General features: G+C 40.3%; 1 protein-coding gene across 3 annotated transcripts in view; it reads right to left on the bottom strand.

Annotated features, from left to right (window-relative positions):
• The window catches only part of ATG2A (autophagy related 2A), a 140,945-nt gene that overhangs the window by 110,553 nt on the left and 3,212 nt on the right, over positions 1–27,180 (bottom strand). For all 3 annotated transcript variants that reach the window (XM_089653957.1, XM_089653958.1, XM_089653959.1), the window contains exons 3-11: positions 18,464–18,626; positions 15,223–15,375; positions 14,967–15,069; positions 14,579–14,747; positions 7,853–8,029; positions 5,878–5,974; positions 5,606–5,767; positions 3,958–4,100; positions 2,613–2,697 (exon numbers count right to left, since the gene is read on the bottom strand). In XM_089653957.1, coding sequence (XP_089510083.1) covers positions 2,613–2,697; positions 3,958–4,100; positions 5,606–5,767; positions 5,878–5,974; positions 7,853–8,029; positions 14,579–14,747; positions 14,967–15,069; positions 15,223–15,375; positions 18,464–18,626 — 1,252 coding nt within the window. The remainder of the gene's footprint in view (positions 1–2,612; positions 2,698–3,957; positions 4,101–5,605; positions 5,768–5,877; positions 5,975–7,852; positions 8,030–14,578; positions 14,748–14,966; positions 15,070–15,222; positions 15,376–18,463; positions 18,627–27,180) is intronic.

The raw sequence follows: 27,180 nt of genomic DNA, 5'->3' as shown, positions 1-27,180 counted from the left end.
TCAAAAGTGAAAACTAATGCAGCCATTCTTTCTCAGAATTAGCAAGCTGCATTTTTGTTCTTTGGGTTACTCTTTCTTTTGAAAATTCTGGTTGCCAAGCTGTCTCTAGAATCAGTATTTTAGTTACTGACTAGTTTGTTCATGAGGATGGTCAGAACTTCTAACTTGTTTGAACTCACTGACTCTAAAATACTGAATCAGATTCACAGCCTAGCAATTTTCTAGGTTAGGCAAGCAATAGCAACCTTTCCTGAGTACAGGTTCCCTTGAAATGAAAATCCTAACAACGTCTATTTGTTCTCTTTTGTTCTGCTATACAAACCATTGAAAGCGTTTTGTTTGAGAAATGCAAAAGTAAACCTGTTGATTTTCCAGAAATCTTCTGAGCTGATAACTTCTTGTGCTCTCAGCTGGTGCACAAAGAGGAATTATGGAGATGAGGAGGGAGAGAAGATGAGGTGTCTTTTGTAATTATTCTTTGCCTGTGTTCTTAGTCATCCATCAAAAATGAAATGGTAGGGCTGACAACAAATGCTTTGTAATTCTGAGCCAAAAATACAATCCCTGGAGTTCTTAGAGTGTCATAGACATACATTAGATTGCGTCGTGCTCTGCAGCACAAAAGTGGGAGCATGCGACTGATTTGTGTACCTGCTGTGTTCCATCCTCATTGCAACTCAGTACACTAAGCCAGGCACATCAGCCAAGCAGTTGAGCTGTGGGGGGGACGCAGGCACTAGTTTCTCATCAGGTCCGCTTCCCCTTAGGTTTCAGCTACTTGTACACTGGTACTGCCGTAGACGTTAAAGTGTCAGTCTGTATATGCAGTAAAGCATGCTTGTTATACTCACTGTGGAACCTAAGGGGTTCATCCTCTGCATTGTGCAAAAAGGCTGTTTGATCCTGACTTTTCTACTCCTTTTCTTGTTCAAATGTCCACGTCTTATCTCCTGATAAGACAGACTGAACTGTAACTATTCTGCACATGCTCAGTTAGTATGTATTGCTAGAGAGGGTTTTTTTTTCTTGGGATAGTGCATGTGATCAGCACAGAGCCAAGCAGCACTCTCCAGACAGAGGTCAGGGGTTTTGTATCCTCCTATAGCAGAAAGAAAACTCCTCCTACAAGCTTTAACCAGTGCTCTGCTGAACACTGATAGAAGTCACAAGACTGCTCTAACTGTTGATGAGAAAAGGTATTTTTCCAGTTTATATTTGCTTAAAAAACTGCACTTCCACGTCCTGTGTACTGTGGGAGACCAGATATAGTGAATGCAGGGTCCTATGTTTAGTAACACTAAGGGCTCGTTCACACTTGGCTGTTTTGCCAACGCTTGCCAAACGCCCCTATAGCGTTTGTCAAGTGTTGGTCCGGCGTTTGCGGAGCGTTTTTTAATGCTCGGCAAACGCTCCGCAAACGCCGCATGCTCGACCAGAGGCGTCCGTTTTGCCGCGATGCAACGCGACGCAAACGCTCCCGTTAGAACAGCACCATGTGCTGTAATGTGCAGAATTGGCAGAGGCGTTTGGGAAGCGGTAAAAACGCTTCCCAAACGCCTCTCTGCTGCCTGTACACAACGCTAGTGTGAACGTAGCCAAACTCTACTCGCAGCAGAAAAACACTAAACGCAGTAAAAACGTATTTAGCGCTTGGACATTTATTCATTTCATTGCCCAAAGTATCTGCCACTGAAACTAATAAACACCAGGCACTAAATGCGGCTAACGCTTAGACACATTTACATGTGTTTTGCATTTTTTGGTCAAAACGTTCCTCTCCTGAAAACGATTCTTCTGCATTCAAGAAAGGAACATTTAACTGCCTGTAAAGTCTGTTGCTGCTAAAAACTCTGACAAAAGTCTATGTGTGCATGTACACATAGGCTTTTATTGAGTTGAGCTCAGGGTCTTTGGCAAAAAAAAACGCCAAAAGCTCATAAACTCACATTTAGGAGCAGCAGTGTACATGAGGAGTTACTGTGAAGTGGGGATGCTGAGAAACTAATTCCCCATCAGGTCCGCCTCTCTTGTGATTACAAGCGGACAGCAGTGGGCAGACTCAATAGCTAGTCTGCAGGAGGTATGGAGTTTGCCCACTGCTGTCCACTTGCCATCAGCAAGTTGTATATCAATTACATGTGGATACTCTACAGACAAATCTGGTGGTCACAAGATACTCCAGTTCTGTACAAAGCTCTCAGGATAACTACAATGTGGTTGTATTGTTTACCTCCAGAATTCTACTTCCAGTGAATATTTTTATATAATGTACAGCCCTGGCGAAAAGGTTTGAGAATGACACAAATATTAATTTTCACAAAGTCTGCTGTTTCGGTGATATTAGATCTTTTTGTCAGATGTTACTATAGTATACTGAAGTATAATTACAAGTATTTCAGAAGTGTCAAAGGTTTTTATTGTCAACTACATTACGTTTATACATAGAGACACAATTTTCAGCACCGAGGCCTCAAAGAATAACGTAACAATTTTGTATATTTGATTAAATTACTGCTCTAATGATATTCAGCTTTCTGCACAGGATAAAAAAAAAAAAAAAAAAAAAAAAAAGATACCAGGAAAAATAAAACATGAAGCAGTTCAGAACTTACCCTGGACCCTGTGAAGGTTTTGTAGTGGAGTAATAGTGGCAGAAAATGGTGAATGTCCATACCGCCTAGGGCTGTTCATCATTAGCTGATTGAAGATAACAGACACCAATTAGCTTATACAGAAGACATTCACTAAATATATTAGGTTTAATTTTCACACCTATGTGCATGCAACAAGATCTATGACACACAACACTGTATGCATTTATGTGCATTTTAAACGTGTGTTTTTAGTTATGCCGTATGCAAAGTGAGTGAGAAGATTTTAGATTAGGGATTTGCCATTGTTCCTCTCACCAGGAGTTAAAGGATAAGTTCACCTTTGGGAACATGTTACATGTTCCATCCATTTTTGGGTGCAGCCACCACCCGCTGCTCTCCCCTCCCTCTGACAGAAGTACAGGGAGAAGTTTCCCCGTACTGTCAGATTTGAAAACAACGCAGCAGTGCGGGGCTCCGCCTACACGGCCGTGTCATTCATTCACCGAGTTCAGTGAATGAATACACTACAAGTCCCAACAGCCTTAGAGGCAGAGTCAAGTTCTATATTCACTGGACCCTGTGGGGGTTTTAACAAGACATTTTAACATTTTAGACCTCTTTAAAACCTATAAAATACTGAATACATTCTTTTGTTTGCATTTCCCATCCATTTCTATCAGCCTTTTTACAAATTCCAAGATGTTTATTATCAATGACTGTGAGATTTTTTGTAAAAAGTGGCTGTTTTTCAAAACATAGGGGTATAGGCTGCACAAAATGTGTGTCCTGTGTTAAATAAAAAATAATTGCTCTGAATAAGTCACATTTGCCACCAATCTCAGCTCCTCCTCTTGCAATGTTTTTCTCTTTAATCATGGAGGCCAGCTGTAGTGAGAAGAATTCTACATAGGGGACTGTTTACTGAAAACACTCAAAAAATGTTACCCCTATTTTACTGATAACATTAAATAAAAAAACAACCTGATTTTCTAGCAAAATTCTTCTAAAGCTGGTAACACACTCCACAATCTGATGGTACAATCTCTGCACAAGCTCCTTTAACATTACCAACAACCATGTAATGAAACCAGACAAACCATTCAGTTTTTTTATATAATCCTGAGGGCCCTCGCACTACATAGCTCTTGATAAATCCAAAGAAGATTGTATAATAAGATTGTAAAGTGTGTGGCAAACTTAGAATGTTGAACTCTAAAACAACAGGTTTCTTTAGACTGCCTTCTTAGGGCAGTACGTGGAAAGAAACCAGTAGCGGTTATTAAAGTGATCAGATGGTGCAACACTCAATGATACAGTAGGATCTGATACATATTTATTAGTTCATGACTTGTAACATTCTCACCCCAGGAGTGAAGGCTGGACTTTGAAACTGATGACCACTGTGATCACTATAGACAGAGGAATCAAGATCCACATCTGACAATTCCATTGTAGACCGAATAGAAGTAACACTATTTGTCAAAGCAGCCATTGAAAAAAACATCTCTGAAAAAAGGAAACATACATAATCAAATTCTATCTTTTCATTCACAGATGACTTATCGTAAATGTTCAAATTCTGTATGAATAGCAATATGTTGACTTGTATTTAAATTGTGAAGTCTCCAAAGCTGTCGTTCTTACTCTGGCTTTATTACCTACTGAGCAATGGAACAGACACATGGCTTCCACAATGCTGTCTGTTTAGGCGTATTTAATAAAATAAAGTGCAATAACTCTGAGTGGCCAGATTTGAGATTACTGTAGTTAGAAAACAGTGAAAACGGACTTGTTACCAAAGGATAACTGCACTATGCACTACCTCGGTAATTCAGCCAGAACATCCAATCCGTTTCCTGCATACTATTAATGCAGTAAAGAAAATTTAAGTTTCAGTACAACTTATTTAAATCACTTGCAATTCTTATCTTTTGTTGGCATGTCTAACTTCTAAGTCCTCATGCACAATGGATGTTTTTACAGCTGCTATTTTTGGCTTTTGACATTTTTTTCTATAGCTAGTAAACCCCCCAGCAGGTTATCCTATGTGTCCATGAACACAGACTGTAATCAACATTTTTTGGCAGGGACGTTTTGTCGCAGGAAAAAAACCCCCAGGACTAGTGGGTTGCTAGAGGAGTTCAGCTGTAAAAACGCTCTAACGCAGCAATACGCCGCAAACTGTCGCTTTTCAACTTTTTTTGACCAAAAAAATGCTAAAAAAACGCAAACGCGGAAAAACGCCACTAAACGCTAATGCAAAAAAACTTACGTTTTTAACATGACTTTACACAGCTAACGTTACCAAAACACCCAGTGTGCATGGAGCCTTATATTATTGCTCTGTGCATGCTTGATTTATTAGACGTTAAGGGACTGGAAAAAGAGTAGAGCATGCTCATTTTGTAAACTGATTGTTTACTTGGGTTAGTAAATGAGAGGAACTTTGGGGAAAAATTGACTTTTAAAAAAAGTTTTTTGCTCTTTTTCTTCTGCAATTGTATATATACACACATACATATATACATACACACACATTATCAATCTCTTATTTTCGGTTGAAATGAGGATACAGGTTTTTTTTAGTGGGCACATCGTCAATGCCATTATAAATTTGTGATATGGAGATTTCTCAGGATATATGGACAGTGTGGAAGGGTTTGTTTTTAGTGAGGATAGGTATACCTGTATGCTTTTTGTATAATAAATGCTCATTGAGGGAGCATGGCTGGTGACAATTCTGTTTCATTTTTTATATAATTGTGTTTTCTTTATTAATATTTTTAGCCAGTCTGTGGTAGTTCAGTTGGTTTGGGTTAAGCATAGTCTATTAGAGACTCAAGACATACAGAGGAATTTATAGGCTTGAAATTCGGTTGAGTATACAACCACTTTATTTTATTACAAAATCCCAGATGGATGCTATGAGCAACATAAATGCTTTACTAGCTGTGACCAGGTAATAAGAAATCTGTAAGTGTGATTGAGGGCTTTTATATCGGAAACATCACCTCCATTCTCCAATGTCTGGAAGGGCACAAGCTCAGGGTCTGGAATGGAGAAAGATCCAGGTCCTGACTGCAGCTGCTGGTTCAAGTCTTGTTCAATCAGCTTCAAATCCTCCATGTCCAGAGGCCGACTTTTCAGCAGCTTTTCCCTAATACTGCTTGATTCTGTAAAACACAATTAAAAATGTATACATACATATATAGACATACTCTGTGTACACAGAAACAATCACATGCAGATATTGCTTTTAACAGTAATGATCTTCCATGCTTACCTGAAATACTCAAGGCATCCAGTAATTGCTGTAAGTTAGCTATCTGACTTGGATTCAGGAACAAATGCAGAGACCCAAGTTTCCCATCAATATCAAGCTGAAAACAGAAATATTAAGTCACAAAAATGATTCACTGCAATTTTCAATTTTTTTTATTAAAAAGGAAACTACATATAAAATTTTAACAGTTAGCACAAGAAAGAAAGCTTGTTTTTGACCTTTCTTTGTAAAAAAAAAAAACCACAGAGCCATGTGGTGAGGCATGAGACACTGCTGCAATGACCAATAAACGACTGCTTCTTTCAACATAGCTGAAAGCTGAATAGAAACATAGAATAAGCAAATGCAGCAAAGGCCTCAGTCTGCTGACTGGATAGAAGACTGCATATTATTAGAATACAAAAGGGATCCTATATGACAATGCTGATAGCCATGCTCCTTGCAACATTTTTCCATCCCACTGTAGTGCAAGCAGACACAGTTTGAGTTGAAACTCTGCTCTGAATTCCGGAGCAGTGCAGCATTGTTGCCTCATCTTCACAGGAAGCTGCATTAGATGGACTTCATCAACAGGATCAATAGGCATTTGTGGGACTTCACAGGGGGGCTAACAGAAAACAGCAAGTGCAGATGCACTTATAATAAACTGCTGCAGCAGTTTATTTACGGGAGGACATTGTTCTACTTTGGTCCTTCAACGCCATCTCCCAGCAGGCCTTTAATGCAGAGGAGACAGCACAACTGGTGTATCATGTCCCACTGACTCCCAATCAAAAACTATACCAGAGAGCTTTCAGTGACAGCTCAGTCAATGTGCTCGGAGTGCGCAGTGAGCACACTCTCAGCACACAACCTCATGCCCCCACAAACCCATATGTAAGGCAGCTGAACCTTAAAGCCCACCTTTCTTGACGCAGCATAAATGAGTTTTGTGGTCAGAAAAAGGTTAATATGCAATTTTTAATAATCACATGACTTACACAAACAAAGACTCATTGCACACTCTTTTTAAGAAGGCATGCACTATATGTAACCCAAGAAAGCATTAAATAAACTCTACCAGTGATCCATGATATGTAGGAACAAAATCAGGGTTTATTACCACCTAGTTTACAAATTGTTGTAAATAATAAATCTTATTAAAAATAACTAGATTAAAAGAGAAGTATGGTCAAAGCTCTTTTGTGGGTCACAGGAGCTCACTTACTTGTCTCTCCTGTGACCAAGAATCAGCTGACAGTGGGCTAAAGCCCACTGTTGGCGAACGGCACAGAGCAAATCCAGACTCTGTAGGGGTCCCCACAATAATGTCAGGATCCAACCAGATGCCTTACAGGCCGCCCTCTCCTTCTCGGCTCTCCACTGAGCGCCGATAGTGACTGACAGTCACCGCTCATTGCTCAGTGCAAACCCGAGAACTGAACAATCAGTGTTCACGTGAGCACTCAGTTCTCAGGCTTAGAGCTGGCGGGGGACAGTTTGCAGCATCAGACCAATGTATGCTTATTTTTTATATTAACACACTTCTTGAGATTTGTTGAAATAGGAGGAAAGGAGATTTTTTTTACACGGCACTGGTATGCTTTTAGAGAGTAATGCCAAAGAATTTCTAATCTTTAGGGACTGAGATCAATTACACATATTAGGAAATAAATATTTAAATGTGTATATAATATATTCAAATTTAAGAACAATGAATCATACTATGCAACTATATTTTTCTTGAAGCCCTTTTTTACTCCACACAAAATTTCTAAGAATTTCTAAAAGATTTCTTTTTGCTATAGGTTACAACACTTAGCTATTTTCCTCAAGCATTAAACAAAGACCTGTAAGCATCAAAATATTACTATGTTGATCGGAAAACATATACCATTATGGCACAGTACACATATTTACAAAACTAACTGTTCACTTCTACAATGTGATAAAGACAGCTTAAATGCTTCAACATTACAAAGACTTCATGAATCACCTTTGGTCCTGGAAATACATCATTCTGTTTCAATTTGATAATGAGTTCTGTGCAACCAGAGCAGCTGCCAATTTGGAGAGTTGGAGAGCTGGGCAGTGTGGGTTGTGTATGTCCACTAGAAGCTCCTGGGGGATGCAATGAGTCTTGCTCTGTTTGCTTTGTAGATGGAGGTGGGTCCTAAAAAGGAGAGTGAGAATGCTACTACAATATTCTATCTTACCAGGCAATCTTTCTGATAAGTAGGAATATAGAATATGCACTGACACATAACTAACTAGCTACTCAGATGTGTTTTCAATATCACCAATAAAATATCACAAACAATTCTTATGGTAACCCCAAACAACGCACAAAGCTCTACAACTGCAAATTAAAATAAGATTGGAGAACCTAGACAGGCATTATTAATTAAAACAGAAAAGCTAAAATTTTGCCTGAAGTATCAAAAGGGAAGTGTCTCTGTGGTGTCAAATAGATCAAAGTAATTCTTTCTTTAATAGTGCACACTTGTTAAGAGAAGACGAAATTGGAAAATCAAAGAAGCATATACAGTTTACTGGAGTCTACTCCAGAGAGTTATCATAATAAAGCCACTCGTCAGAAGTGTTATCTTATGCCCTGTCTACAGTGCTGATGCTACTTGACAGGTTGCTTTTTTTTTTACCAGTTTCAAATTGTGAATTGAAGAAAAATAATGTTTTCAACTTACAGGGACCTAGTCACCCACAAACACTGATGGCACAAAAGCACCCCTTAGACTTAGTTGTCCAGTAAATTACTGCATTAACCTTAGAGAGACTGGCCCTGGGGAGAAAGGAAACCATGAGAGATCCAGTCATTTTTTCCCTTAGATTGGAAAACCATTTTTTTAAAGTTAGTGCACGCTTTTCAGCTAAAGAGGATGTAAACACGAACAATGGACTTATTTTATTGTCTATCTTTTGGTGTGTTATAATAGCATTAAAATCGTTTTATAATATCTGATCAAGAAGTGCAAAAAATACCTGTTGATCACATCGGAAATTCAGAGCTGTCCTATGTCTTGTGCATAATTCCTGTGTTTTCTCAAGCAGTCTAGCTGGCCCCTCCTAGTTCTTATTTTGCACCAAAGAACAATTTATGTTTATGTTGCAGAGACAAGAGGAGTGGGAAGGTTTGATTAGTGTATCAAAAGACAACTAGGCAGGAATGACACCATTTCATCCACAAAGTAACAGCAACTCTAACCCTACGCTACTATCTAAAACTTAAGCAAGGTATACACAAAGATTATATTTTTGTTCAACCAAGGGGCTGAATGGAAAAAAACTTCAGAGATCCCCACAAGCGATCTTCCCCATTGCACTTCTGTATTCTGTCAGTGGTACCTACCCCTTCTGCCACTGACTGCATGTGCTGATCAAATGCTGGTTTTCCAGCAGGACTGTTTGACAGAAGCTGGTCGCTAGACTTTACTCTGTTGAATAGATAGGGTTACACACGTACTGAAATCTGGCCGGTGCCTGCTCAACTGGCCAAATTTCGGTACATGTATACCCAGCTTAAATGAAAAGTTTTGGCTACAGTTGGGTTTCAGGGCTGCAGGGACCTCAAGGCAGGGGACTCTAAAAGGTCACTAAGTACAATATCATATCTAACTTTATGTAATAGGGGTAACAATGTAATGATTCAATTGTAATAATATAAATCACTGTGTTATATCTAGCATTGCCACTTTACATGCAATTTTTGATATTGTAGTTTGGTGAATCAGGCCCCTGGCATGGATCAGTAAGTAACTTTAGAACTTCATGCCCCAGAAGCTAAGGATTTTTGTACTCACAGTAAAATCCTTCTTTCTTGGTACCTAATCGAGACACAGGAAGTCTTTTACATTTGTGTTATACTGTCACACACAGGAGGATTTGACAAAAAGAAAAAAGTATGCTAGCCAAGGATAACCCCTCCCACTACCAGCAAGTTTTGTAGCAAAGCAGTACTGAGAGCATAATCATAAACAGAGAGGGGTGGGATCTGGGTCCCTAAATGGACTCCAACAAAAGATTTTTAAAGTGAGTGCAAAAATCTTATTTTTCTTCCCCATCCATTCCTGTCAAGGATAAAGGAATGATCTAATCTTTGGGATACCAAAAGCAGTCAAACTGAGGGATGGGCAAAGAGCAAAAAAAAAAAACAGACCCAAAGTAACATCAGAAAACTGGGGACTGCCTGCAGCTCAAAATGCTGTCTGAAGGAGCTTACACCCAAATCTGGCATTAGATAAGGCAGAAATGTCTACCTGATAAAACTAAGAGAACGCGTGCACAGAAGACCAAGTGGCCTGATGTCAATAAGTCCAACAAGTGCTCACAGACCTATTAAAATGAGCTTCAACAAGAAAGGGTGGAACCTGATCCTTGAGACCATAAACTTGAATGGCAGTCTGTCTTAATCAGCTAGAGATGGTGGAAAGAGAAGATAGGACACTCTTCTCTAGAATGGAAAAAATGGAATTATTCTTCCTGAAAGAAGCAGTGACTGAGAAGTAAACTTCTAGTTAAGGCAAAAGGCAGAGTCTACCTTAAGCAAGGAAGTCCTGGGCCTCAACACCATCTTGTCACTATGCAACACCAAAAGTGTTCTTTGCAAGATAAGGCCACCAGTTCAGATCTTCACCTCGCTGTGCTAAAAGAAAGCAAATTTGTGGGTGAGAGTAGAGAGGGGAACACCACACACTGTGGTTGGACTGGGAGCCGAATTTGGGGGGTCTCGCTGTTGAAATTAAGGGAGTGACAGATGAAAGGGATGTTTCTTAAGCCAGAAAGAAAGATAACTTTGCAGTCTATTCTATATTCCACTGTGGAAGATGAGTGCTCTTATCACCAATAATATCCAGATGAAAGCATCTAAGGCCACACTGAAGGAAATTTGTCTTTCAAAGGGCATGCTGATCCAACAGTTTTTACAAGCAAATTCTGCTGAGAGGGCATAGCACCCAGCTACACCCAGCAAAATCAAAGAGGATGCTGAAAACAGGAAAGACTTACAACAAAAGGACAACATGATTCCAGGCTGCAGACATCGGCACTATTACTCCATTAATAGAATATGAGCTGTGGGAAACTGGGACAGCGGGGCTGCCCCCCAGCCCAATCCCCCTTTCACCACCCAACCCCTATTAAGAGGCATGACCTGAAGTACTCAAACCCTGACAGCTAGTAACAGGTGAGGGTCAATACCAAGAGGGTCAGATTAACTGGTGGTAACCAAAGTCACCGTAAGCAAGCAGCAGGAATAGAAAGAGAATTTAGGTTCATATGGAACTTGGCAACAATAGCAGAAGCAGGAAGATGCATCCTCTATGCTGTATGGTCAGAAAGAAGGCGCAGAGCACATATAGTTGGTAAGATTTAATAAAGACACCAGTCCATCCAGTTCAACCTGTGTGGGTGTATGTGTGTGTGTTCATGTCAAAATTGCCCGTATCCCTGTATATTGTGTTCGTCAAGATACACTATATTGCCAAAAGTATTGGGACACCCCTCCAAATCATTGAATTCAGGTGTTCCAATCTCCTCCATGGCCACAGGTGTATAAAATCAAGCACCTAGGCATGCAGACTGCTTCTACAAACATTTGTATAAGAATGGGTCACTCTCAAGAGCTCAGTGAATTCAAGCGTGATACCATGATAGGTTGCCACCTGTGCAATAAGCCCATTCGTGGAATTTCCTTGCTACTAAATATTCCACGGCCAACTATTAGTGGTATTATAACAAAGTGGAAGAAACTGGGAACAGCAGCAACTAAGCCACAAAGTGGTAGGCCATGTAAAATGACAGAGCGAGGCCAGCAAATGCTGAAGTAAACAGTGCGCAGCAAATCGCCAACTGTCTGCAGAGTCAATAACTAAAACACCTCCAAACTTCATGTGGCCTTCAGATTAGCACAACAGTGCATACAGAGCTTCATGGAATGGGTTTCCATGGCTGAGCAGCAGCATCCAAGCCTTACATCACCAAGTGCAATGCAAAGCGTCGGATGCAGTGGTGTTAAGCATGCCGCCACTGGACTCTAGAGCAGTGGAGACGTGTTCTCTGGAGTGATGAATCACGATTCTCTGTCTGGCAATCTGATGGACGTGTCTGGGTTTGGCGGTTGCCAGGAGAATGGTGCTTGCCTGACTACATTGTGCCAAGTGTGAAGTTTGGTGGAGGCGGGATTATGGTGTGGGGTTGTTTTTCATGGAATGGGCTTGGCCCCTTGGTTCCAGTGAAGGGAACTCTTAAGGCGTCAGCATACCAAGAGAATTTGGGCAATTGCATGCTCCCAATTTGGGGTTGGCCCCTTCCTGTTCCAACATGACTGCACACCAGTGCACAAGGTCCATAAAGACATGGATGAGCGAGTTTGGGGTGGAGAAACTGGACAGGTCCTGACCTCAACCTGACAGAACACCTTTGGGATGAATTAAAGTGGAGACTGCAAGCCAGGCCTTCTCGTCCGACATCAGTGCCTGACCTCACTAATGCGCTTCTGGAAGAATGGTCAAACATTCCCATAGACACACTCTTCAATCTTGTGAACAGCTTTCCCAGAAGAGTTGAAGCTGTTATAGCTGCAAAGGGTGGGCCAACTCAATATTGAACCTTATAGGACTTGGATGCCATTAAAGTTTGTGTGTGTATAAAGACAGGCGTCCCAATACTTTTGGCAATATAGTGTACCTGTACAAGAGTTTTTTAAAACTATAAATGTTTCCTGTTGACACCACCAATTGTGCAAGTGAGTTTCACATCCTTACCGCCCTGACGATGAAAAACCCCTTACGTAGTTTAAGGTTAAACCGCATCACTTCCTATCTCATTGAGTGGCCCCGTGTCGTATTACACTCCCTGAGACAGAATAGTTTATTCCCTATACTAGAATCACCATTAAGATACTTGTATATCGGTATCATATCCCCTCTTAAGCATCTCTTCTTCAGGGAGAATAAGTTTAGTGTTTATAATCATTCATCTTAACTGAGGTCCTCCAGTCCTCGAATTAACTTTGTTGCTCTTCTCTGGACTCCCTCCAATTCCTGAACTTCCCTCCTGAGGATTGGTGACCAGAACTGGAGAGCATACTCCAGATGCTGCTGAACCAGAGTTTTGTAAAGTGGCATGTGTACAACACTCCACCCAGTGATCAATGGCTTCCACAGCAGAACTGGTGGAAAAAGGGAATAGTGGTGCCCAGTGACCAATAAAATTGAGGTTCCTCGGCCAGAGCGGCCTAATCGCTAAGTGTGTCTTCAGAGACAGGGCAAGGCAGTGGCTTTGGACTTGGAAAACACTCCACATCTAACTTTTAGTAAAACATATTCCAGGAACCCTGCGTGAACGTCACTTTGATGCAAGCCCCACAATGTTCAGTCCAGTGAGGTCAGATGCAGTATGCCCAAATGCTAGACTGAGGACAACTGCACAGAATAGCTGCTGATCAGAAGGGAAACCTCCAGCAATAATGGAGTCTTGACTGAAGAAAGAATTGCCAGAAACACATGTAGTTTTTTTAAATAACAGAGCTAAAGAAAAGACATCTAGCGTCCTAGGACAGTAGCAAAAACCCAGGGCATTCTGGTACTAGGAGGGGTTATCCTGGGCTAGCCTACAGTTTTTTTGTTTTACAATTCAGGCAGCAGTAAAACTTGAAGGTTAATGACTTCCTGTGCCCATTACTGAACAAAACAGACAATATCATGGGAATAATACGTACAGGAAGAGCTACCTTATTAAAATGGGATTGCTTAATGGCCATTTTAAAATAACACAATGCTTGGTAATGATTAAGTGTTCTTGCATGGCAAGAACACGTACTGTTATCTCACATATATATTCTTATTATAGCCAAATTTACGACCCAAACTCCTCCCACAGTTTTTACACTACATAGACAGTAATATACCGAAATGTGCGGATTGTTCCCGATTGATGTGCTATTACTTTGTGGAACGTTTCACCAAATGGTTCACGAAATATCTGTGTTTTTGTGGTGAAATTGGTCCCATAGGAATGAATGGCGGAATGTTCAAAACTAGAGTGGGAGCTGACAAAAGCTAGAGTGGGAGCTGAAAAATCAGGACATCATTTCTAAACTGCCATCACTCCCTCATTTTCAAGCCCACCTACACAAATCGTATATCAAAACGTTCAGCTATCCCTGCTGCCACTAAAAATGTCCACGGCTAAGCCATAGCCCTGATAGTTTTCACAATATGACCATTTGTTTGCAACTCACGCCGCCCATTGACATTCATTGAAACTCCACTCTAGCCACCTCAAATTTGAAGGGCAATTTCTAAACTGCGACTGTGCCTTCATTTTTAATATTTCAGAGACATACTATGCATCAAAATGTAGGTCTGGGTCTTGTGATTCTCACAATATAAAGCTCTTCGGTGTAGGATTTATAATTTTTAAACTACAACCATTTGCAACCGCCAGTGAAGTGAGCAAGCTGGAGCAGTTTATTTTTAACCGCTCTTCTCTGCCCTTGCTGTAGAGTGAGTTGCCATAGGAACTCAGGTGTGTGAGCAGGCAGCAGAGAGGAGGCAAGAACACTTCACACAATTTCCCCAGAAATTGTAGCTTTTCTAGTTAAAATATAAATTTTTTTCTTAAGTGTCAGGCTCCTGTATTCTTGATGTGATGACATGCTACTCGTTGTCTGTATTTATTATGCCCAATGTCACCCTACAGATACCTCAGGGACAGGTGCAGGTGAAGGTGAGCGTTCTCTGTTTTTGAACTCCTCATAGTGAAGGGAGACACCACTGAGCTGTAGAATCTTCTGGATGAATGCTGGAGGCTGATGAATATCCACAGGAAAAGTGGGACCTGAATCTCTAACTGCCTCATCACAATAATCTAGTCTGAGAGAAACAAGGCACAAATTACATACAGAGTACGGGAATGCACACCTATAGCAATGTCACTTCACTGAAAGAATACATGAAAAAATTAACAACACATACTAAATGATACTACAAGACAAGCACTAATTGGTAAACTATAGCAGAAATATTACGCCAGCTAGGAAAGTAAATACAGCCAGTATGATAAAGATAAAAGACACTACTGAAAAAACTGACCTTTTGATGTGTATTTCAAGAGCTGTCCCTGTGTCAGATTCTGCTGGCATATTCTCAATCCTGATAATAGTATCTAAAAAGGTCACCTTAATCCTCCGCAGCACTAAGAAAGATGGAAGACATAAGGGAACACAGAGGTGAGAACAAAATGATGTATGAATCTATCCCCTCGTTACAAAAACGGCCAACAAAAATATAACAATATACTTACAAAAATATTTCACAGTCTTAACTGAACAAGAGATGAAGGTCTTACCTGTCTCTATAGTTTGTGCAAACATCTCCAGACCTTCAATAGGCTGTGATGGTTCAGATGGCTCCTCTGCTTGTTCTTTTAGACACTCCTGGGCCAGTTGCATGCTGGTGGTCATACATGAAGACCAACTGTGGGACTCTGTTCCACCAGAAGCTGGATATATTGAAGTTAATAAAATGTGACCTATACTTCACAACAGAATATATGTGTGTAAAATGATATGCTGTATATTTTGGTGGATATATGTGAATATGGCCTTATGTCTCTAGGTCCTCTCTGGGACTGTGTCATCTGTGCTGCAGCTTACATTAACAGTCACCTGCTAAAAGAGCTGTTGCAAACTGCACAACTGATCATTTAACTTTGCACTTAGGAGTCTGAGTGTATAAAACCCCATGGCATACTGATCGGTAGCCCCAGAACAACCTAATAATCAAAGCCTATCAATACTAATGATAGCATGCATTTTACAAAGATGCACTCTAATACTTGTTTAAGTTTCAGGATTGAAGTATGATAAAGATTAAAGGTCAGTGTCACACATGGTAACACACTGTACATTGTCTTCTTTATATTACATTATGTGCCAAATCTTGCAGCCACTTCCAGTGTTACTCGCATTTTCGTATTAAAAAATAAAAATAAAAAAAGGCCAATGCCCACCAAAATTAATTTACAAAGGTAAACTGAATCTCCTACCATTGCTGAAATTACCAGTTTGTGTCTTTTTTTTTTTTATACAAAGTTTTTATTGGTTTTAATAACAACTACTCTGGCAAACTTAATAGGTTAGGGTGACAGAACTACTGGTTCTCATACAAATCAGTTCAGCAGTGTTTCAGCATTTTGGGGTATATCCAGTTATTAATTTTTAAGTATCTAGCATTGATGTTCAGAAGAATGGTCTTAGAAGAAGACGGCTGGAACTTTTTGACTATGAGTAGTGTAGTGTTGGACCAGCAGAAGGCTGAAAAGTGAGAATAACTATCAGGTGCGGGGTATTTGATACAGTCACCTAGGCCTAAATAATATTGTGCATATAGAATATTAGAACAGAGTGCAGGATAAAATGGAGAGCATGTGACTCTCTTTAACCACTTCAAGTCTGGATACTTTTACCCCCTTCCTGTCCAGGCCAATTTTCAGCTTTCAGCGCTATCACACTTTGAATGACAATTGCATGGTCATGCAACACTATACCCATGTTAATTTTTTAGCATTTTTTAGAGACAGATAATGCTTTTTTTTGGGTGGTATTTGTTCACCACTAGGATTTAAATTTTTTTTGCTATATAAATGAAAAAGTCCAAAAATGTTGAAAAAAAATTTCTTATAAATTTAGCAAATAAATAATATTTCATCATAAATCCTGGCCAAAATTTATTCAGTTATCATTTTAGTAAAAAAAAAAAAACCCAAATTAATTTATAATCAAAAATTATAATTTTTATTGTATTTTTTTAAAATGATTTTTATTAATGGGTTTTTTTTTTTTTACATACAGTCACCCTAGTACTACTACTTGTGGGGGTAAAGATTTTTTTTTTCTTTTTTACACTGATTGCTTTTACAGCCATAAAGGCTGTAAAAGCAATAATTTCTCCTTCTCTCTGGCTGCATTTTTGTAGCCATTGAGAAATACTGTGTGAGCTGTGATTGGTCACAGCTTGTCACATGGTACAAGGCTGTTGTGAATAGTCTTGTACCATGTGACTTCTGTGATCATTCACAGATTTCACACGTAGTAAGCAATGATGTCAGAAGTGACATCTTGCTTACTATTCTGCATGTGATCACTGATTGGCCAATCAGTGATCCCATGATCGGGACCTCGCACAGAGGTCCCGTACGACGATCGGTGTTCCACTGTGTCCGGAGGACACAGCAGGCACCGGATCATGGTGCTGCGAGCTCCCAGGGAGTGCGCACAAGCAGGGGGCAGGGAGGCAGTTTATAAACGGCCACCCGCCCCTGCACTGCCACTGTCCAGCCATTTATATGCAACAGCCGGACAGGAGGTGGTTAAAGACCTTAAAGTGACACAAAACTCAAGTTTAAAAAAAAATCTAATCAAGTATGGATTTTTTAATCTAAAAGAACACATTCTATTGCTCTCAGATTGGTAATGCAACCTAATAGGAAAGTGTGAAAGGCAGAGGCCGAAAGGGGTGGACAAGAGTCAACACTAAGAAATGAAAGCGCTTTGCCTTTCATCAGGCATAACAGCTGGTGCTCGGAAGCACCTTGAGGCATTTGTGGGAACCTTAAGGTATCTGCACTTTATATATGACAGCAGTTTTTTTTTTCGCATGACAGATCTCCTTTAAAGTAGAATTCCTGGCAAACCCTAACTACTCTCTAAAAGGCTCTCTCCCGAATCGTAACACCTATTCTGACTAACTTGTGTAAGAAAGACCTGTATACTTACCTATTTCCAGGCCATTCCTGTCCGGTCACATGATCCGGCTCCCCTCTGTCAGCCAGCGTTGCTGCAGGGAAGAGAAAGGAGCACTGACAATGGATAATTCTTAAGAGCCTATGGGTGACATCACTGCTCACAGGCATTACAAGCCAGTGTTGAGCACTCTCTCCTCTCCTCTGCAGCTGAAGCTGGCTGACACAGGGGAGATCACGTGAGTGGACTGGATCAGCTTGAAAAAAGGGAAGTACACAGATCTTTCTGACACAGTTTAGTCAGAATAGATGTTGGGGAAGCAGTTCGATTTTGCCAGGAGTTCTCCTTTAATGTGGTTCTACAGCCCAAACATGTTTTACCTTAATGCATTCCCTGCTTTAAGGTAAAAAATATTTAGACAGTAAAATTGCCCCCCCCCCCATACTTACCTGAGCCCTCCAGCACCGCGCCTATCTGTAACGGCTCTCCTCGCTCTCACAGGCTTTGATTAGGCAGTGCGAGCTATTGGCTCTTACTGCTGTCAATGAAATCCTGTGATGAAGGATCGGGGGGGGGGGGGGGGGTGAGGGCAGCGTGGCTCAGGATCGAGCTTAAAGGTGTGCCACAATAGGTAACAGCTTCCTATGGTGGCACAGCTAGAAGAGGAGCCAGGAGCACTGGTAGGACACCCCAGAAGAGGAAGATTGGGGCCACTTTTTCATTTCTTTTAGACAGAACAGGTATTTATAACATTTTTGTAATTTAAAAAAAAATGTTTACTTTACAACCACTTATCCTTGAACATTCGCTAGAAGACACCAGAATAAAAGCTCTGTTGAATCTTACCAGCTCGGTATTTTGGACGACATGTGACCTGCAGTTCAGATACTTCCAAAGTACAGTTTTCAGTGACAAGGGCCGACCATGGGATTGTAACAGAGATACTGCCGATGAATCCATCAATAATCTCAAGTGGGGCCCCTGCTGAGTCCAGGAGGTCATTCACTGACTGATTGAGGCCATAGAACAATAGAAAGCAAAAAAGTGAATAATTAGAACTGGAGAAGAACAGTAATGATTAATAGTGCATGACATACAGCAGAAGAGAAACCTTGTCAGAGGCATGAAAACCTAAACAAGGGCCTGAAACACACAAGTGAATGAGAAAAGGTCATATAGAGATAGAAGAGAACAGCAAACACTGTATTAGGATCTGTGATTAGAGTGCACATATTATTAGTAATACAAAAACAATCTCATTGAATGATATCTGACATACTCCTAGCTTTCCATCTACTCACTGGAGAAGTATGTGTGTAATCCAGATACCTCTTAGCTACAACAATGGAATTTAGGAATTGATGACTGTCCATATGTTTATGTACATCAAAACAACTCTATTGCACAAACTCAAAGTGCTATTAAACCCAAAACCAAAAATGTAATACATGCAGCTTACCAATCATTAGATGTGGTGGCTGCTTTTTTCCCTCTGTTTTCACCTGGTGATCTGGCCAGTAACACACCTTCTGTATTCAGGATGGTTCACACCATGAATCATACCGGAACACGCTGCACGTTCCTGTGTGATTCACATGCAATCTGGGTGCAATGCAATTTCAGCCCATTCATTTGAACGGGCTGAAATCACGCAGGACCGCAGTAAAAGTAGTGCATGCACTCTTTTATAAAACACACAGCAACGGGATTACATGGTACTATGCTGTCCAATGCAGGCAAACGTACTGAGTTTGCAACCCGTGCCGCAACTGCAGTTCCTTTTAAATGTGCAACGGGTAATGCGTACGGAATGCAGATTTCCCACACCATGTTCTAGTGTAAACTGGCCAAGAGAGTGCCCCCACTCTGGATGATGGGGCACAGGGGCACCTTTGGACAGAAGCACTGTTAATGTGTAGACATACTAGCATAATTAGATACACAACAACATAACAAATCGAACACAAACTCCAGGCAACACTATAAGCAATTCCATTGCACAGAGCAGGTAAGTATAAACCTGTTATTTATTTTTTTTTAAAAGGGAATTTTAATGAGTGTAATTGGTTCTATTATTTATGCTATTGCGATATCTACAGTGCTCTGACACCCCAGCTACAGGTCCTACAAAAGCCAGAATGCAATTTCCAGCTTCGCTGCCCACTCCTCCTCATTTTCCTTGCCCAATTACATAACATTTGGCATTCTATGAAACCATTCACAAATCCCAAAGCTTTCTGTGAATAGGCAGGGGGAGAGAAGGGGTAGGCAGAGCAGCTGCTGTGTAGGAGAACTGTATCTCTCCTCTTGGAGCACAGCAAAACCTATACCACTGGCACTCGGTGAACCAGTAAATTGTAAAAAAAAAATGAGAAACTCAGGAGGTGATATATGTCTCCTTACACCTAACTGCTTGTATGCCAATAGACTTTATTTGCTTATTTTCTCTGGAGTTCTTAAACGATTAAACAATCTTACATGAACTCAAGAAACTTTCTGCAAACAAATTCTGTATTCAGCTGTATATTAAATGTTCAGGACATTCTGCAGTTTTGCCAGTATTAACAGCAGTATGCTGAAGGACAATTTAGATAAAAAGCACTAAAATGTAGATTTTCCATTGCTCAATACTCAGCAGTGACAGCAGAAACATTGAAGTGTCCCAATCTGCTCTACAGCACTGCAATCTTTACTCACAGATTTGTATAAATCCATGAGCAGATCAACAAGGAATGCAAATCAGGAAAAACAACTATTTGAATAGTAATAGAACAATGCAACTTGATAGAAGCGTCACCCAATCTGAAGTGGTGAGCACTACATAAAAAGGGAAATGAATTCTCTTGTTTTTGTTTTCAAGGCAGAGGAGCAAACATGTGAGTTTATCCTGGGCACCAAGCCTCAGGAAGGGAGGGGACCATCAGACTGATATTGTGTACAGCACAGCTGACAACATGTTTGGTTTGCTATGGAATCATATTTTCCATGCGATTGTATAGGTCAATGCTGTATTCAGTTCAGGACAACAGCCCACAAACTCTACATTATCAGAAGATGTAATGTCAGGATTTGCTAACAAGTACTGTTTTGTGGGTGAAATTGCCATGTAAGCAGTAGAATGGTTTGATAAGCTGATTATTGCCACTGGCAGCCTTTGTATAGTGTACACAAAGAATTTTTGGATAGTTAACAATTTCTAAGGGGGAAATCTGACAGTTTAGCACATTCTGTCCTCTAAATAGTGGATTTGGAGTAACAGCTGAGGATTTCCTGGACCTTGCTCAAGCCTTTCGGGAGTAAATGAAATATTTTACTCAGAAGTCACCAGGACACCGAACAAGTTACTATGCTGACGTAATAAACACAAACTAGAAGAGGTATGCAAACCAGAGTGATCTAGCAAGGGAATAAATACTCAGGTTCTAAAACGTTCGTGGGGACGGCCCTGTTTACAACTGGATGTAAAATTAGAACATTGTGTAGATATACCAGACTGAGATTCATGGAATAAATGACATGTTTTCATATTGACCCAACCAGTGGCTTGAAGGAAATCAGTCATAGGAGAAACACAGAGGTGCTCATTGCTGACTTCTGAAAATGATAATTTCCTGGCAATCACACTGACCTGGTTTGAATGCATTGGGATCGATTTACTAAAGAAATAGAGTCTGTTTACCAGGCAAGGTGAATGTTAATTAATAAGACGAAGGTGTGTTCACTTTGAACGGCCAATCATATGCTAGCAAGTCCTGATCTTGTAATATCCTTTGCATGTGATTGGGTATTTAGACTGGAATTTTAGCTATGCTTTTCTACCCAATGCATTTTCCATTGAAATCAATAAAAGCACATGAAAACACATGCACTTTTCATTCATGTCGAATGCCATTGTGCACATCAATGTTGTCAAAGGCCTTGGTTTACTAAAGGCAAATAGATTGTGCACTTTGCAAAGTGCAGTTGTGCTCTGCAAGTACAGTTGCTCCAGGGCTTAGTAAGTGGTTAGCACTTCCACCTAGGAGCACTATGGTCGCTGGTTCATATCCCAACCACGGCACTACCTGCCTGGAGATTACATGTTCTCCCTGTGTCTGCGTGGGTTTCCTCCCATACTCCAAAGACATGCTGGTAGGTTATTTGGCTCCTGTCTAAATTGGCTCTAGTATGTGTATGTATGAATGTGAGTTAGGGATTGTAAGCTTCTTGAGGGCAGGAACTGATTCGAATGTACAATATATATGTAAAGCGCTGCGGAAATTGATGGCGCTATATAAGTACCTGTAATAAATAAATAGTGAATTATGTAAAGCTTCACTTTGCAAAGAATAACCAATCATGTGCAAGGGGAAAAATGCATTTTTTGCTTGCACTTGATTGGATGATGAAAGTCAGCAGACCGTCTAACCATAGCTGGCGGTGAACTGAGCGGGAAAAACCCAACAGGCTGATTGTACAGGAGTTGACCGGTACATAGACTTCTGTACAACCAAAGTGCCCATGCATGGATTGAATCTCCAATCGACGTATGGCCAGCTTGAGGGGAAATGCTGGCTGCTAATCATAGCCAGTGTGTATTACTTGTAATCGCTGTGATTGGTATACAGTGAGCACAAGGCACAGAACTACTCTAATTGACTCTTTTGATTTTGACTGTTATCTGCGCTGTTTAAGGTCAGTATAATCACAGGTATTGTGAGCGTGCCTAGAAAGCACATATGCATCACAAACAAGGATGGCTGTAAACATCCTCTTAGAGTAAGAGGGTACTCCAATCAGCCATGAGTTGGTTAAATTACATTGATTAATTCACCTGCAGGGAATGTTTAATGAATGTCACATTCAGTTCTTTAAATATGCACATTTAACCTCATAAGTCACTTGGAACATGTAACTAGTCGATATATATACAGCAGTTGTATACTGTACTAAAGGCAAGCACTAGTTGTGAACTTTACCTGGATAAGACAGTGGCGCTTTTCTCTTCAAAACTTTTCCTGTGTTTTGCAATACAATTCATCATTCTACCCCTTTCTTATATAATAAATGGGGAGAGAGTAGCGCTATGTATAATTCTAGGATAATCAGCTTAAAATGGTCGTCATATATGTCTCTCTGTTATTATTGTATTCATTGGAGTTGATTTACTAAAGGCAAAAATACTGTGCACTGCAAGTGCAGTTGCTCCAGAGCTTAGTAATTGAGGTAAAGCTTCACTTAGCAAATAATATTTAACGGAATTGAAGGAAAATTAATTAAAAAAAAAAATGTTCCTGCACATGATTGGATGATAGAAAACAGCAGACCTTGACCTCAGATCTAGTGCAACTGCACTTGCAGTGCACAGTATATTTGCCTTTAGTAAATCAACCCCACTGTATAACACTGCTTTACTGTGGACGCTGCTCTGGCCTTTATATTGTGGAAATGTACAGCTACTGTCTTTTTTGTGCATTTTATTTTTTTTCCTTTTCTTTTTTTTTGTATTTTTGTAAACCTACAAAGCTTTCAATAAAAACGTATTTGAAAAAAAATGCACATTTAGGTGACCAATTTAAATTTTGTTTTCACCCAAGATTCATACATTTTTCAGCCGAATCCAGATAGGAAAATATGTGAATCTCCAGTGAAAATATTTATAATTAGACTCCTAAAAGTGCTTCAGGCAACAAGTTAACTACTAACTATGTATACTGATATGCGGCCCTACTACCTGTAGGTTTATCATCCAGCTAGGAAACTCCAGTAAAATAAACCAGTCATGAGAAAACTTTGGAGGCTGCCACTGCTCAAATGCTATTTGACTGGCTATGATTACAGGCCATTATGCTGACCCTTTTGCTTCAATAATATTGACCTGGATCTTGTGAGCAGATGAGAAACACTGATATTTCTATGGATGTCCTGCTTGCCCTTGTAGAAAAAAATTATTTTTGATTGTAAGCTCTAACAAGCAGGGCCCTTTGATTTCTCTTGTAATTAATTATATTGTAACTGTACTGTCTGCCTTCATGTTGCAAAGCGCTGTGCAAACTGCTGGCACTGTATAAATCCAGTATAATCATCATAAAAGTAAACTAGAGGGAAAGCACCCCAGGCAGACAACTAACATGCTCAGATTGATTGAGATTGTGACAGCTTTCCTTCAAATAAACTAGGAAGATTTCTCTTGTACCCATCTTTCTCTTAATTCACTAGGTCCAATTGGTCTCTTGACAGCTGTTCCAATGCTGGAAATCACAAAGGACATCTCTTCATTACTGCTAAGTGCCTGGCTGCCTGTCTTATTCCCAACAGCTGTTTAGAGGAAGGACAGACCATAGTGAAACTGACGAGAGAGAACCATATCATGAAGACAGCTGTCAAGGAATAACTTGGACATTTTTCAAGTAGTAAAAAAAGAAAGAAAAAAAAAAGCTGCAACTTGCTGTATGTTTCTCCAATTTTCACTTAAAATGCCTTCATAATACACTAATCAGAAAAGTCGATCTTTGTCTAGGTCAGACAATGATTATGCTACAGTGCTAAATTATTTCAATACTGGAAATAAAGCAGAAGGCAGAAATCTATTTTGCACAAAGACCACACTGTTAGTAAAACAGGATTAAAATGTACAGGTATTTCCATATTTGCAGTCAGATTGTTACACTTTCCATTTACATAGCGTAACTTTAAAAAAAATATTTATATATATATATATATATACAGTTGTGTCCAAAATTATTCAACCCCCAATGCTGTAAAGGGGTTTAGGGACTATAGTGTACATTTGGAATTGTATTCAGAATCAAATCCTACAAGGACGTTGTAACTACCCAAATGCAACTAAAATGACATCAATTGTTTATGTAATACAGTAGTAAATGGTTCTTATGTGGTTTCTTCATTGCCACAATTATTCAACCCCTTAAAGACTACCACTCTGAAGAACAGAGGTTCATACAGGTGCTTTCCATCAGGTATTGAAAACACCTGTGGATGTCACCGAGCAGCAATCAAGCATAATAAGCACCAATTAGGCAGCTTTAAAATGACTGTGATACTCAGCTCCTTCTAGACATTTACTGGTGTGGTTACAAACATGGTGAAGGCAAGAGAATGGTCCAGGAAGACAAGAGAAGAGGTGATTTCTCTTCACAGGAAGGGCAATGGCTATAAGAAGATTGCAAAGATGTTAAACATACCAAGAGACACCTTAGGAAGCATCATTCGCAAATTCAAGGCAAAGGGCACTGTTGAAACGCTACCTGGTCGTGGCAGAAAGAAGATGCTGACTTCGACTGCTGTGCGCTACCTGAAGCGTAGAGTGGAGAGAAGTCCCCGTGTGACTGCTGAGGAACTGAGAAAAGATTTGTCAGATGTGGGTACAGAAGTTTCAGCCCAGACAATAAGACGCACACTGCGTAATGAAGGCCTCCGTGCCAGAACTCCCAGGCGTACCCCCTTGCTGTCTCCAAAGAATAAGAAGAGTCGACTGCAGTATGCCAAAAGCCATGTGGACAAACCACAAAAGTTGTGGGATAGTGTTCTGTGGACTGATGAAACAAAATTAGAACTGTTTGGGCCCATGGATCAACGCTATGTTTGGAGGAGGAAGAACAAGGCCTATGATGAAAAGAACACCTTGCCTACTGTGAAGCATGGTGGAGGGTCAATCATGCTTTGGGGCTGTTTTGCTTCTGCAGGTACAGGGAAGCTTCAGCGTGTGCAAGGTACCATGAATTCTCTTCAGTACCAGGAGATATTGGATGGAAACGTGATGCAGTCCGTCACACACCTGAGGCTTGGGAGACGTTGGACCTTTCAACAGGACAATGATCCCAAGCATACCTCCAAGTCCACTAGAGCATGGTTGCAGAGGAAAGGCTGGAACATTTTGGAGTGGCCATCGCAGTCACCAGACTTAAATCCGATTGAGAACCTCTGGTGGGACTTAAAGAAAGCAGTTGCAGTGCGCAAGCCTAAGAATGTGACTGAACTGGAGGCCTTTGCCCATGAAGAATGGGCGAAGATACCCGTAGATCGCTGCAAGACACTTGTGTCAAGCTATGCTTCACGTTTAAAAGCTGTTATAACTGTAAAAGGATGCTGTACTAAGTACTAAGATTGAATGTCACTTGGGGGTTGAATAAAACTGATAATGCTGTGAGCACAGAAAAGACATTTGTGGTTATTTCATTATAACTGTTATGTTATATTTGTCTGACCTACAAGTGCCTCTTTAATGTAAATGTAAGCAAGATGACTGAATGATCAAAAGCAATGTCAAACTGGCCAAAACACTCAATTTCAGTGGGGGTTGAATAATTTTGGACACAACTGTATATACACACATATACATATATATATATATATATACATACACATATACACACACACACACACACACACACCTTTTACACGTTTATACATCCTACCTGGTCTTCTCCTTTTATGTAAAGTTAAAGTACAATTAGAGGTAAAACTTTTTTTTTTTTTACTTTTTGGATAGAGTGGAGAGGGATTAGAATTGTATTGTTGTCTGTGTCCCTGGAGATTCACAGTGAAAAGTGAAAATAAAAGATCCCAAATATTGAGTTGTGCACAGAACAGTAAGAGGGGAAATCTTCCAAACATTCTAGTGGCACTCTGGGATTCCCTCACTTTGGTGGGGTTTCTGTCCTCTGCCAAGAGCTGAACTTCCATCACAATGTGGTTAGTATTTTGGGGTCTTTGGCTTGAAATGCATTCAAGGTGTCTGACAAAGACCTGCTCCCCTCATCCATCCAATGAAAAAGGTATGTGCATTGGTTACACTGTATGTAACACTATGTCTTAATGGGGAAGGGTGGGGAATCCAGTCAATCATCCAACTCCCCCATTCAGAGATCATATTGCATGCAAGTTAAACCAGGCAGGACTGTCTCAATAAATGAGAGTGGAAGAGGGGGCAAGTCCTCATTGGACCATCTTCAATGCAGTTAATTAAGGCCCAAAACTATTAACCTCTGCCATGCAAAAAATTCAACACCAGAATAAGGACCGGGCACCCTGTATAGAGGATTTTACTTGAAGCAGCAGCACGCACAAACTGGAACATTCCTCATTACGGGTAAGTGATATGATTGCAGTTTTATGGAAAAGAATAACTTTTGACTAGAATTCAGGCTTATGGAGGGGGCTGGTGAGTTATGTTTACAAGTAATCATCAGATCTGTCAATATAGTGTAAACTAGATCATGGCCCATCCAAACAAAATCTTAGACGGCCCTAAATGATATTTTAAAGCACTTTGCTTCAGTTGGTCTAATTGCACTTTGAAATGGTTCAGAAAATCTTATAAACTGCCTTTATTGCCCAATGAATTAACGTTTTCTAGGGATGCACCGAATTTTCGGTAGCCCGAAACGTTTCTGCCGATAACACCCCTATCAGCCGTTGGGCGATATGAAAATAAGCACCGATACAAGTGACAGAAATAACCCCGCCGCTGCCACCACTCGGTAGTTCTCAGCCTTACCTGAGAAATCACCGAACGATCCCGACACTGGGCATAGGAATAAGGGAAGGAAAGATGGCCTCCG

This window comes from Staurois parvus, unplaced genomic scaffold (genome assembly GCF_062004578.1).
Source record: "Staurois parvus isolate SC_StPar_1 unplaced genomic scaffold, SC_StPar_1.0 ptg000730l, whole genome shotgun sequence".
NCBI classification, from domain to species: Eukaryota; Metazoa; Chordata; class Amphibia; order Anura; family Ranidae; genus Staurois; species Staurois parvus.
Note: the sequence above shows the minus strand (reverse complement) of the source record. Positions and strands in the feature narration are given on the sequence as shown.